General features: G+C 42.8%; 2 protein-coding genes across 4 annotated transcripts in view; one reads left to right on the top strand and one right to left on the bottom strand.

Annotated features, from left to right (window-relative positions):
- The window catches only part of LOC147023170 (uncharacterized), a 45,923-nt gene extending 32,260 nt beyond the window's left edge, over nucleotides 1-13,663 (top strand). For both annotated transcript variants that reach the window (XM_085888334.1, XM_085888335.1), the window contains exons 8-11: nucleotides 469-509; nucleotides 633-675; nucleotides 863-1,016; nucleotides 12,068-13,663. In XM_085888334.1, the coding sequence (XP_085744460.1) occupies nucleotides 469-509; nucleotides 633-675; nucleotides 863-1,016; nucleotides 12,068-12,377 (548 nt within the window). In that variant the 3' untranslated portion in view covers nucleotides 12,378-13,663. The remainder of the gene's footprint in view (nucleotides 1-468; nucleotides 510-632; nucleotides 676-862; nucleotides 1,017-12,067) is intronic.
- RPF1 (ribosome production factor 1 homolog) overlaps nucleotides 785-14,102 on the bottom strand; it is a 60,482-nt gene continuing 47,164 nt past the window's right edge. The window contains exon 10 of one of the 2 annotated variants that reach the window (XM_085888336.1): nucleotides 785-939. The gene's annotated coding sequence lies outside the window, so the exon portion shown is untranslated. Of the gene's footprint in view, nucleotides 940-9,250; nucleotides 12,760-14,102 lie in introns of those variants that run through there. The other variant, XM_085888337.1, reaches the window with a different exon arrangement.

Here is a 14,102-nt window from a genome sequence, read left to right as displayed (position 1 = left end):
CGGGTTGCGCTTCCTTTGACCATATCTGAGTGAACCCAAGCCCATCATGTGTTGGGGAAATAACAAGTTGCACGTCAGAGCAACTCAATCACGACTTATTGAGCAAAGAGAAGGCCTCACCCATCCACCCTACCCTCATCCTCTCCAACCTTTCCCTTATGTTGTTGGAGTAATTTTGAGTGATAAGGCTTGGTTATAAGATTAATTATAACGTTTAAGATTAATAATTAATTCCTCTCCTTATGCCCTGGTTTGGAAAGCAATGGCAAACTACCCAGTATAATCCTTGCCAATGAACTGCTTCAGCAGCATCAATGCCCTGCAAGAGTATGGTACATCAGAATGAGAATCAAAAATTATCCCCTGGGCCATTTTTGTTGCAATGCATCTGTGGATTTCACCACCAATGTTTGTCTTTTTGTTGTTGGTATGTAAATAATTGAAGCAAAGTATAAATTGTTCCTGCAGGTGATGTTGTACTGAATAACACTCCAAACTCTGACATGGAAGTGAGTAAGAAAGTAACTGGTACATTGGTAATCAATCAATTTTGTCAATACTTCTCATCTTCCCATCCATCTTTTATCAAAAGATTGACAAGAAATGCTTTTTTTTCCCCCTCGACTCTCCAGAAACCAGGGACGTTTGCCAAGTACTCCACTGTCACATTAGAAAGTAAGCCTTGCTGTATCAATCTGGGCATGTGCACAAATCGCATACATTGTATTAAAAAAAAAAACACAAAGGGACAGCATGAAGCCAAAATTGGAATGTCTCTATTGTCCAGGTATTCATCTTGTTTCCACAAATATGAACATCATGCTGCAGTAAACATGTTTTTAATCTCTTCCGTTAATTGCAGACGATTCAGATCTTCAAGCTGTGGTTGACGTGTTACGAGACCTTCCCCAGGATGTTATTCGACCCATTCTTCGAAACCTGGATGTTCAGGATACAGACATAGATAACTTGAATACCTCTGGTTACAATGAAAAGATTTATGCATACTTCAAATGGTAAGCTTGGGTGAAAGTTTTTTTTGTTTTCTGATCAATGTGGTTAGTTTATGACCAAGATGACATCCCGTTCCCTGGTGAGAATTGTGATTGGTACACATTGATAATTGTGATTGGTACACATTGATAATTGTGACAGATGCAGGTTTTCCACTTGAAAGCTGAATATCAAAATGAACATTCTTCATGACATTTAACATCAGCTGACATAGTCATCAATGGGAAGAGTCGAGCAACCAAATTGAGGGAATTAAATATGCCAATTAACATTTGAATAGGTATCAGAATTTGATGTCTCTCTTCAGAAATTGATCTGAATATAACATTTGAGATGGTACAATTTTCCAAGAAAATAGATTCTAGTTCCATGTGGGTTATGTGCATTACGTGTGCCAGGAATTTACGGTACTTTCTGACCCTGACATTCGTGGGAGATACGTTCCTGAAAAATGCCATGAATGTTCGAGCATTTGTTTTGTTTTTTACATGGTGTAGGCTCGTAGAAGGGCGATGACAGAATAAATCAGGACAACATAACAAAGGGAACAGCAGGGCGGTGGCAGAAAGTAGACAGAGATGGACAAACAAGGGATGCAGGTAACGATGAGGGGTAAGGGAGAACGCAATGGGTGGACAATATGGATACGTAAGCACAATTGTGTTTGACCAGTTTGTGATTTTTGTCAAGGTCTAAGGAGAGGGAGGAAAGAGGCTGCTGCCTGTTTGAAGGATGAGAGATGTCACAGCAAAGTGTGGAGTCATCAGCAAAGAGAAAAAGAGGATTTTCCAGAGAATCAGTTAGATCATCGATGAAGATTAGGAATAATATTGGGCCTAAACCACTCCCTTGTGGTACTCCAGCCTTGACGGGGAGAGGGGATGAAAGGGTTCTGTTGAGAGCCACACATTGTCCATGTAATGAGAGTTGAGGAAGTCAGTAATGCAAGAGTGGAGTTGGCCTTGGATTCCATAGGCAGACAGTTTGGAGAGCAAGGCAGGATGCCAGACTCTCATAAGCCTGAGATATGTCCAGAGAGATGGCCCTGATCTCATGTCTGATATTGAGGGCCCCCACCATTGTTGAGAGAGCATGTCCAAGGTAGAGTGACCAGGTCTGAATCCAAATTGATTATCTGAGATGAGGCTGCTGGAGAAAAGGAATTGTATGTCAACTTCAAAGATGGATTTCATGACCTTGCTTATTGTAAGGAATCTGATTGGGCTGTAGTGAAGGGGATCAGTTTTTGCACCTTTTTATGTTCTGCTGTGATGTTGGCTGATTTCCAAGCAGATGAAAGATGGCCTATGGTAAATGAGAAGGTAAAAAGGTCAGAGAGAGGAAGAAGCGTAAGAGCAGCAGAGCAGGTGGTTGGGACACGTGAGCTAATGCTGTCCGGTCCAGTTTCAGAGTCTAGGGTTGCTAGAAACTTTTATCCCTTTTCAGATGCAAAAGACAGAACTCAGGAGCAATTGGGTATGACTGGGAAGAATGGGTACAGAGGGAGGGGTTAGGTTCAGGTCACAAGATTTTGAAGCAAACACAGAATTGAGGCATTCGGCCTTCTCACGAGTGGAGTTGGCTGTGGTGTCATTTGAAGTGAGGAAAGGGAATGGAAGGAGAGCATCCACCAGAGACAGACTTGGCAAGGAGCCACCCGGTCTTTGAGGGAGACAAGTTTGAAAGATCATTCTTGATATTGGACATGTTTTCTGGCTCTCCTGAGGGGAGACACACTTGTGGGCTTTGTGGAATGATCTGAGGTTGCCTTCGGTCGGATTTGTCTTCCAGGAGAAGAATGCAAATTGTTTTAAAGCATCAGCCTCACCACAGGATTCAGAGAACCAAGAGTGGGAGGATGGGTAAGATGATTGAAGACGAGATGGGATGAATCTGTGCAAAAGGAAGAACATGTTTCTGTGGAAGAATTCTCAGTCTGAATTCATATCAGCATTGGTGGATATAGGAGGCCAGTCAAGAAGTGTTAAAAAAAATACATGATGTGAATGCAGAAGCAGATCACACTTTATGACCTGCAAATAGAGTCCCCAACAGTATTGTAAGGAGTTAGGGGATGAATGTGTTGAAACGTGTGTGTCTGTTTGTGGGATGAAATATGTTGAAACGATGGTTGTATTCTGGGTGTGTATGGGAACGTTCTCTTAAGTTGGGATGGCCACCTCCAATATGAAGGTGCCCATTCGTGCCCTTTCCTGCCCCTCCACCCTTGATTGTCATCCAGTGATGGAAAGTCACACACACACACACACACACACACACACACACACACACACACACACACACACACACACACACACACACACACACACACACACACACACACACACACACACACACACACACACACACACCTTCATTAGGATTGGCCATCAAATCCCACAATTTATTTCTGTAATTAACCTCTCAAAGAGCAGTCTTTGATACTTCTTGGACAATCAATTATCCACAGCATTTTTTTGGGCAGATCATGTCTTGAAACTGGCCTCTAAGGCAATCATTACATTGGAGGAGGTCGGTATTCATTTGGTCGAATGGAGTACAACTTCCCACTTTGGGAGGGTGTTGTGACCAAGTTGTGGCTCCTTGAAAGTAATAGAAATGTTGACCCTCTGTCTCTCACTGGCATCTCTTGCATATAGTCTGAGTCTAATAAATCCACAGTTTTTAAATAGTACCAGTACATCTCCCAATTAAGCTCTGGGCCTCTTCTTTGGGGAATCCTTTGTTATGGGCCTTGATATCTCAAAAGCCTTTGACAGTTTGATATCAGGGTTTGATATCCAAGCTTCCCTCTTTCGGCTTTCCTCCCTCACTCTGCTCTCTCATAATCGAGCTTTCTCTCCGACCGCTCTGTCTCCGCAATTGTTGATGGTTCAACATCTCCCCCCCTTCCCAATCAACAGGGGTTCTGTTCTGTCTCAAACACTCTTCCTTATTTTATCAATGACCTTTCTTCTTCAAATAACCAAATGCACTTGTATGCTGATGACTCGACATTACATTCCTCCATGTCTTTCCCATCTGCCCCGTCTTCCTCACTCTATCTACATCTTGTTTCATCACAGCCACCGATTTAAATTCGGATTTGGACAAGATCTTCCAGTGGGGCAAATGTAATCAAGTTAAGTTTAATGCTTTTAAAATTCAATTTCTTCTCATCTCTCTCTCTCTCTCTCTCTCTCTCTCTCTCTAAAACTCCTCAAGTCTCCAATATCCTTTGAAAACACTACAATTACACCATGTGATGCAATAAACCTACTAGGTATTACTCTGACATCATATTTATCCTGGAATCCACACATTACGCAAATAGCTAAGTCTGCCTCGAAGAAACGAGGAGTCCTGTTCAGATGTTGAAGATTCTTCTCCTCGGAACAGTTGCTCCAACTATATAAAGGATTGATTAGTCCTTGTATTAAGTACTGTTCTCAAATATGGGAAGGTTCCAGCTCCACATACTTACTGGACAGAATTAAATCAAAATTATTCGACTTATCAACTCCACCAATGTGACCTCAAAACTCTACCTGCTCAAATTACACCGCATAGTCAGTTCTCTTCCTCTTTTCTTCAGATATTACTTCAGTTTCTGCTCACAAGAACTTGGTGCTTGTGTACCTCCACCATTAGTGAGACTAAGGAATACTCGACAAGCCACATCACAATTATTGTGTGGCCATTAGCAACTCAAGGGTGGGCCATTACGATGTTTTTCTTCCCCTCCACTGCCAAACTTGAGAACTCTTTACCTTCTCACGTCTTCTCATACACTTAAGCCTGTATCTTACTGGGCTGCGACGGCTCACGACAAAATGCGAACAGGATTCTCCAAAATGTCTGGAAACGTTCGCGGTGGTTCTCAATTTCCTCGCGTGATGCGCAGGACGTCGCTTGAATTTTGAACATGTTCAAAAAATTAGTGCGACAAATTTTCTCTCAAAATAGTCAGTCGTCACGGTTGTCTCGAACCCTTCTCAATTTAGTTTCCATGAGTCAGAAGGTGCGACAAATGTGAGACAACTTTGTGAGGGATTGGTGACCTATGAAACTAAATTGTGACTGATTGGAGAAAAAAAATGAGAATCTGTCCTGGGACCCCTGAGAGCGCGACAAAACTGTGATTCAATAGAGAATATTTTCGGAAGAAATTGTGACATAACTGAGGTCATAATTCATTTCTTAAAGTCTTTTGCTACAATATGTTGTTCTGTTATTTCAAAAGAAATTAATCAGAAATTTGCACAATGTATTGTCTACTCAATTTAATATATACATAGAAATCCACATGTTATCCATGCAATGTAATGTAGATAGATTCACAATATTTCAATATGACTTCAATATGACTATTTCAGATATGACTAAAAAATAAAAAAAACAAAAAAAAAGTCCAAATTGTAAAACCAGCATTGTCTGTCCTCTTTCTCTCCTGTTCTGAGTAATGGCCTTCAATGCAAACTTTTCACTTTCCCATCATTCCTTTCACCTTCCCATCATTCCTAAATCACGTCACATATTTTTACATAAATTAGGTTACACACAAAATATGGTCACACCCACAAGCCCCTATCAAGGCAGATGAACAATTGGGTCACACACAATGTTTGTGGGTGCAACGTTGACAAGTAACAGAACACTTTGAACAATCAGGCTTGGTCAGCATTCTCTTGTAATCCCACCATCCTGTTCTGCCAGGGCACAGCTGGTGATTTCGTGTGATTCCAAGTGAAAATTATCGGTTTTATCGCAATTTTGTGTCTCCAACTAGTCACGAGCTGTCGCAGCCCAGTGAGATACAGGCTTTATGACTTTCCCCTTTTCAAAAAGCAGATTTTTTTTTTACTTCCTCAAAAACTCTTCAACCATTCTCTCTTTCCTTAATTTTCTATCAATGCAGTTCTTTTATTTAAGGCTTGGCCTCTGAGAACTATTTAGTCCGTGATTGAAGCCTTCAGCAGAAAAAAAACAAGAGCCATTCAAAGGACCCAAGTCAAACGGCCTGCTCCTCACAAATCACAGGTAAGTTGACAAACTCAACCCTGCACTGCCTCTTCTGGGTTGTTTTTTTTATAATTACCTCTGCCACTGAAGGTGGAAGGAGGTTATGTTTTCACCTCTGTCTGTCTGTTTGGTACTTGGCAAAAATTTTATTTTTATGCCAAGTATGTTGGTCTGCAGCATTTGTCTGTCTGTCTCATACCATTTTCAAGCAATCATTCTGAATTTTTTTGTGTATGTAGTTGACTGACCAAGGACAGCAACGATTAATTTTGAAGATCCAAATCCAGATCCGAGAATTTTTTTAAGTGATTCTTCACCATTGAGAGATTGGGCCAAAAACGATATGGTAATGTATGGCATGATATTTCAAAAATATATTGGGCCGAATATGTTCTCGTGGATCAGGCATTGCGTGGCGGAGGTACGCGCTCTACCGAGTACCCTTCTAGTTACTTTTGTACTTATGACCCCTGCCCCACACCCTAGTTCACACTTGCATTCAGAAACCCAAACCTTGTCGTCCTCCCGAAATGTAAAATTTCCACTCACCTCCACTCCCTGTCCCCCTTTTTAGGTCATCTCCATCATCTCAGTAGAGATGACCTAATAACCCCAGTCTCGAAGTCTGTCTGTCCGTCCGTCCGTCCACAATCAAACCGAGTGGAGACAACCAATCGTGGAATGGATAGAGGTCGATGAGACGTGCACAACGATAACTTTAAAGGTCGTCTAAGGTCGAGGTCAACATCACGAGGCTGTCAAAGTTGCGAAAATCGTCGATTTCAAATCGTCGATCTCCTCCCTCATTTATCAAGAGAGATCAAATGTTTAGTGATTCACATACGATGGACTATTATCTAGATAAGAACAACACGAGCCATTTTTTAAAAATTTGCTCTCGTTCCGATTTTATAGCCCTTCAAGCTTCGTTCTGATTCCCCGTATGGGCCGTTCATAAAGTACGTACATACAAAAAAAAGTATTAAAAAATTAAGAACCGGGACTGAGAAAAATATTACATTTGAAGCTTTTGTCAGATTTAACTAAAACAATGGAACACAAGTTTATAAGCACACCTCCTTTCATTTATGACATTAACATTGTTTTGAATGTCAATTTGTACTTTTATTTTCATAAATGACGTGCTGTGATAATATGGAATAGGCAAAGCCGAGAAGCGAACGTAGAATTCTTCTTGCATTCGCTTCTGACTTTACCTATAACGTGTTCACAACTGTACACTTACCAACTATACCGTAGTATGTGTAAGCACCGCACAGCTGATGATTTTGACGCAATTTCCGGTTATTTCGGCCTGGATTCGGAATCAGCGATCAAATAATGGAAATCACGATTAAAAATATTTTTTGATGATGTGGGAGATATCTTTATTAAAATTAACTTTGGGAAAAAAAATAATTGAATAAATAAACAATCACTTCTGGTCAAGAATAAAGGAAATTAAAAGTTCCGGAAAGAGTTTCAAAATCACTCCCGGTAATGTTAAATACAAAATAAACACTTCCTGTCATGAAAAAAATCACTTTTGGAAGTATAAAATTAACTTTGGGGGAAAAAAATTATTGAATAAATAAATAAACACTCCTGGCATGCATCATTCCCCATGACAAAAACCAGAAACAAAAAAAAAACAAACAAAATAAAAACGGAAGCAAAAGGGTCATAGCCAACGACACGGATTCACAATTGGCAGGGTATTGTGTTTTTGTTGTTTCCTATTCTCTCATGTGCACACGTTAAGTAATATTCACAAGATAGAAATAAAACCCAATCGTGTTTATACACCGCACAGCATTTAAAAACAACCGGAAGCAAAAGGTCATAGCTTACGACACGGATTCCAAATAGCCAGGGGTATTGTGTTGTTGTTGTTGTTGTTGTTTCCTATTCTCTCACGTGCACGCGTTAAGTATGAAGCTCACTGCGTTCACTATGAAAAGAAAAAGGTAAATTACACCGCTCGGGACTGCATCGTCATGGCTTACAAACATCGGTTCATAAGGAACTGCTGGCTTTGCAAGCGATTAGCGATGTATGAGGGGGCGGGTGGGTGGTCAGGAGCCTGCATATAGAGGGGGGTGGGTGGTTTTGAAACCCGGAAGTAGAGCGTACGTACTTTATGAACTGCCCCTATTCCAGTCTGGCATAGTTACTTTCGACCTCTGGCAGAGATGACCGGCACTCCCTCTTGGGAGTATTTTTTTTTTTTACATGCCAAATTGCATCCCACAGTCTGGACTCATGCTGTTCCATTTATTCCTTCAATATTAAATCTATCATCACTTTATGCTATCTTCCATATTTACCCATGAGTTACACCACTCTCATTTAGTCTCCTTCCCTCATTTTAACATGTATGCTTGTCCCATGCCCGTTCCCCTTTGTGCTGCTGCTGCCCATTTATTCATTTATTCGCCTTCATTGCATCCATCAAGAATTGTGTTAAATCGCATCTCTGACCTACAACTTTTAAAAACCACAGTTTGCCATGGATGCTCGCTTTCCATCAACCATTCTTTTGCCAGCTTCAGTGCCAACTCACCCCCTCACCCCTTACTCTCACTCTCAAAGCAACCATCCCACTCTTCTCCCTCCAAGCCTTCCTCTCACCTCTCTCAAAAATTCCCCCCTCACCTTTCATCCACCTCACTCATCCTTCTCAAAGTTTCCCCCCCTCTCATCCACTAAGCTGCCTCCTTCCACTGCCCTCTCACCTCCATCTCTTCACTCCACCTCCTCATTCTCAACTGCCTTCTTCCCCCTCTCTTGTCCCCCCTCTCCCCCAGCACCACAGAGCCTTTTCTCCTCCTCATTCGGCCCCCTCCCTAGCTATTCTGCAATCCCCCACACTCTTTCAACAACCCTCCTTACCTCCCCCTCGTCCCTTGTCCTACCCTCCCCCCACCCCCTGCACCCAAAGCCTCCTCCCCTACCTCTTCATTAACAGTGTGGACCTCAAATATCCAGGGCCTTCGCTCAAACCTTTCAGATCTTTCCATACAGACTGCCACTGACAAACCAGACATAATCTGCCTAACAGAAACTTTCCTCTCCCAAGACGTGTCTGACTCCCAGGTATCTCTCCCTGGTTACTCCTTCCTCCGGTATGACAGACTTGAGTCTCGTCCTGGTGGAGGTGTTGCTCTCTTCATCAAAGACTCTATTCCTCACTCTCCATGCACTGCTCTCACTCCCCCACACCCCAGGAGTACCTCTGGCTATGGCTTCCCCTCCACTCTCACCTCATGGTTATACGTGTACTGTACCGTCCACCTAACAGTGATGACTCCATCTACACCTCACTATCCGAAAACATGAACCATCTTCTATCTTCTCATCCAAACTCTCTCTTCCTTTTATGTGGTGACTTCAATTGTCATCACGCCAGTTGGCTAGGTGTGGGTACCTCTCTAACCTGTCATGGCACCTCAGCAAAAGCTTTCTGCGACTCATTGGGACTGACTCAATCGGTCAACTTCCCGACCCGGATCTCAACCAATGGTACTCCATCTCTTCTGGATCTGATTTTGACAAATTTCCCTGACAATATCTGCTGCTCTTTTTCCACTCCAATCGGTTCTTCTGACCACATCCTTGTCAAAGTGGACATCTCTCTGGCTGTTATCAGAGAACCACCTCACCGCCGTCGAGGGACCACCCAACTGAGGGCAATCTCAGTTCCTTCCACAAAGCTCAGAACAAGTGTGTATCTACCCTCAGGAGAGCCAGAAAACAACATCTTTCTCATCTCAAGTCTGAACTCTCAAACCTCTCTCACTCCTCAAAATCCTGGTGGCATCTAATCAAATCTGTTTCTGGTGTATGTTCCCCCTCCATCCCCTCCCTTACCTCAAATGGCCGCACTGCTGATACCGCACGTGAAAAAGCTGAATGCCTAAACTCGGTGTTTGCAGCTAAATCTTGTGTCCCAAACCCATCACTCTCTTCCCACCTTACCCAGTCGCACCCAACTGTCTCTGGACTCTGTATCCTTTTTTCCTAATAAGGTGGAGAGCTTGCTTTCAAACCTCGACTCAGATTCTGCAACCGGTCCAGACGGCATCAGCCCACGTGTCCTCAAAGTCTGCTCTTGCTCACCCTCTCTCTGTTCAATTCACCCTCTCATTTGCTCAAGGTCATCTGCCATCTGCTTGGAAATCTGCAAACATCACTGCCCTGCATAAAAAAGGTGCAAAAACAGATCCCTGCAATTACAGACCAATCAGCCTTCTCCCAATCAACAGCAAGGTTATGGAATCCATCATCGCTTCAGACATGAAATCCTTCCTCTTCTCCAATGACTTGATTTCCAATCATCAATTTGGTTTCAGACCAGGTCACTCTACCCTGGATATGCTGCTTCTGCTCTCCCATCAATGGATGGAGGTCCTCAATGCCAGACAGGAAATCCGAGCCGTATCCCTGGACATATCACGTGCTTTTGCCACAGTCTGGCACCCTGCCCTACTCACCAAACTCTTCCCATGGTATCCAAGTCCACTCATGGCTCGCATGTCCATGTCCACTCATGGCTCGCAGACTTCCTCTCCTGTCGCAGTCAACGTGTGGCCCAAAATGGAGTTCTTTCATCCCCTCATCCTGTCCAAGCTGGAGTTCCTCAAGGTAGCGTTCTGGGCCCTGTTCTTTTTCTGGTTTTCATCAATGATCTCTCCGACTCTCTGGAAAATCCTCTTTGTCTCTTTGCTGATGACTCCACCCTCTGCCGTACCATCTGCCATCCCTCAGACCGGCAAGCAGCAGCTTCTTTGCTCACTGCAGATCTGGATAAAATCACAAACTGGTCCAACATGTGGAGCATGTCTTTCAATCTAGACAAATCTCACACTCTCACTATGTCTCTTCGAAAGGAGCGTTTAGAACCCCCCCCCCCCCAATCCACTTTCTCAACAATCCTATGGAAGAAGTCCTTTCTTTCAAGCTTCTGGGTCTCACTATCTGCCATGACCTTTCCTGGGAAAGTCACATTTCCAATTTCGCCTCAAAAGCCAGTCGCCGACTGGGAATCCTCCGTCGTGCAAAGTCCTTCCTCGGCCCTCTTGAGCTCCTGACCACTTACAAAGCTTTTGTCCGTAGCCTGATGGAGTACTACTCTCCCCTCTGGGCTGGTGCTCCTGCCTCCTACCTTTCTCGGCTTCACACAGTCGAAACCAGGGCATTTAGGATCATCGGCATCTCCCGCAATGAAGCTGAGTCTTTGGGCCTCTCACTCGATCACCACAGGTTGGTCGGTGGTCTTTCTGTCTTCTACAGTCTCCTCTCCAGCCTTGCCCCCCCCCCACTGCTCTCTGCGATTTGTCCCCACCACATTTCCACAGGGCGCTCAAGGTCCACCAACAACCCCCTTCTGGTAAAACTACCAAAATCATGAATCACTGCTCACCTTCACTCTTTCATTCCTCTTTTTTTCCTGCTTTTGGAATAAACTCCCTCACTCTATTCTTTCCCATTTTTCCCTCCAGGCTTTCAAAACAGCTGTTCACCACCACCTCTTATCACCCCCCATCCAAATCCTCGATCTTTTCTACCCCCGATAATCCACCCAAGCCCACTTCCTTCAATTCCCCTGCTTTCCTTCCTGAAAGCGCCCTGTAATGTCCATCTTCTCTTCCCCATGTTCCCCGTCTCATCCCTCTCCCTTCCACAGATCTCCTAGTGTCTGTTCCCCACTGTTTTGTCCCTCCCACTTCCACCCTCTTGTCTCATGCCCCCTTGCTGTGCGTTGTGTGTTAGCTCTCATACGAGCCTCGACAAGGTATACAAAAAAGAATAAAAAAACTTCCTCCATCATTTAGCCATTCCATGAGATTTTACGTTTCTATAAAGCAAAGGCTTATTGTATTTCATTGATTGAATTTCCTTGCCTTGGAAGGAAAAAACTTCCATCTCAGAATAGTTATTTTTCATACACATTCAAAGATTGAAATTGCTCATGAAATCTAAGTTACCATCACCTCTCTTCCTTTCCCCAACCCTCGTGCCTTATTTTCAGTTGGAGGCAGAAAGTGGGCAAGGATTGCTCTTTGGTACCAATTCTAGAAAAACTCGAGTTCCGCAGTCAAAAGCTTACCATGGATAAGGTTATGAAGGTTGGAGATATCTTGCTGAAAAAAAAAGAAACTCACGATGCAAGAGCCCCAGACCCACAAACGCTTGACAAAGAAGAAAGCAACGATGTAAGAGCCCCAGACCCACAAACGCTTGACAAAGAAGAAAGCAACGATGTAAGAGCCCCAGACCCACAAACGCTTGACAAAGAAGAAAGCAATGATGCTGCACCTCTGCAGAGAGATGAACATTAAGATTAGATGTCTAGAAAAAAACTACCTGGAGTTGATGTGCTGCTAGAGTTTCAGCTGCTACTGCTGCTCCACAAACCACAAGGTAATATTTATACTCTCTGACATCGAACCAAATCATGCATGAGATGCTTTCTGGGACCAAGAAGAATGGAGAGCAGATTTGATACAGGCCGTAAGATTTGTAAGCATCAGAAAAAAAAAAACTCGCAAAAATTTTTTTTTGTGGTGAAATTGTTGCGTTTGAGATAAAATGTAAAAAAATTTTGTCTGCTCACACAATATTTTGTTGCGGTGGTCTGGATCCTGTTGAGTGCTGTATTTTGGTTTGAACGGAATTCTCACCGGAGCAGAGGAAACGGCAGATATGGTTTGTAGTCGGGAGCTGGGTTGGTACGGAAGCAAAATAAATGAGGCACTTTTCTACTATTTTGCAACAGAATGGCATTATGGTATGGATTTAAAATGCACTACCTGTTCAAAGGCAAATGTAATGCTCAATATTAAATAATCTGGATCAAAATTTGTTTTTCAAAGTCTGAATTTATCGACCTAACAACATACAAAGCAAGGGATATCTATCTGATCCTTTACCAAACTTAATCTGCAGCACACAGTTGGACTCTTTGTATTACTATCTTTCAGCTATATTTATCAGTTCAGTGGATAAGCTAAAAATAGGAAAGGAAAAAAAAAAACTCAGGTGGCAAGTTGGAAGATCTTTTTATCTTTTACTTTTCAAAATCAGATTTTTATGTTGGAATGGAATTTAATTTTGTTGCCATGGTTTAAGTGTTCATGTAACACTTGAGCTTGTACTCTTAAGCTCCATTGTCTTAACCTGTGCATTGTAGCCATAATCTAAGTTTGTGTGTTGTCCTATGAACAAGGCACATCAGAGATTTCCTAAGAGAGGAAACTCCAAAACATGTCCAGTCCTGTTTTTTTGCTGACTTTGTTAATTGATAATTCAGAGGGTCCGAGACCTTTTGGAAGAGAAGAGACCATGGACAAACTCGCACCACAGAAGGCTGCCTGCCTGGCTTTATGGTTCGAAACAACACAGAACAACTGTAGACATGGGAGCCAAAGTGCATGGGAGCCCCAAGTGTTTTTGTATGTTTAATACCTGCTGTATAAATATGGTTGCAGTTGCTTCACTTATAGTTGATTGAGAACCTGTTTGGAATTGGGTTTTTCTTTAATTTTTGGATTGGTCAGTTTTTCAACAGTTATTAAATGGTTGACTTGTTAATAAATAAATAAAAATTAACGTACATTGTATTAAATACCATTTGACTGTTTACCTTTACTTCTGTCAAAACATCCAAGGAAAACCTTATGGTTTTCCACCTATGCCATCATACCAAAAGTTGATGTACAAAGACATTCTCAGATTCCCCCCCCCCAAAGCCACAATCTTTGCTACGCCTGTTAACCCACCACTTTCCAATTCCTGTCTTTCCTTCCTGAGAGTTGACTTCTGTATCCATCTTGTTGACCCCCTCCCTCCCCCCTCATTGCTTATAGTCCAAGTCTCCCTCAACCCTGCTGTTGGTGTGTCCCCCCACCCCCACCCTACCCACCCTTCTTCTGTTCTTGGTGCATCCTGATCCATTCTATGTTCGAGATCCTCGACTTTGTGCACACAAAAAATAAATCCTTTTACTTTGCAAGAAGTGCCCACACATGAAAAATTGCAAATCAAGACATCCCTCATTTTATGCT

The sequence above is a fragment of the Eptatretus burgeri genome, chromosome 7, assembly GCF_056783735.1.
Source record: "Eptatretus burgeri isolate ZD-2024b chromosome 7, Ebu_testis_v1, whole genome shotgun sequence".
NCBI lineage: Eukaryota > Metazoa > Chordata > Myxini > Myxiniformes > Myxinidae > Eptatretus > Eptatretus burgeri.
The sequence above is the reverse complement of the archived record's forward strand: the minus strand, read 5'-3'. Positions and strand labels throughout refer to the sequence as shown.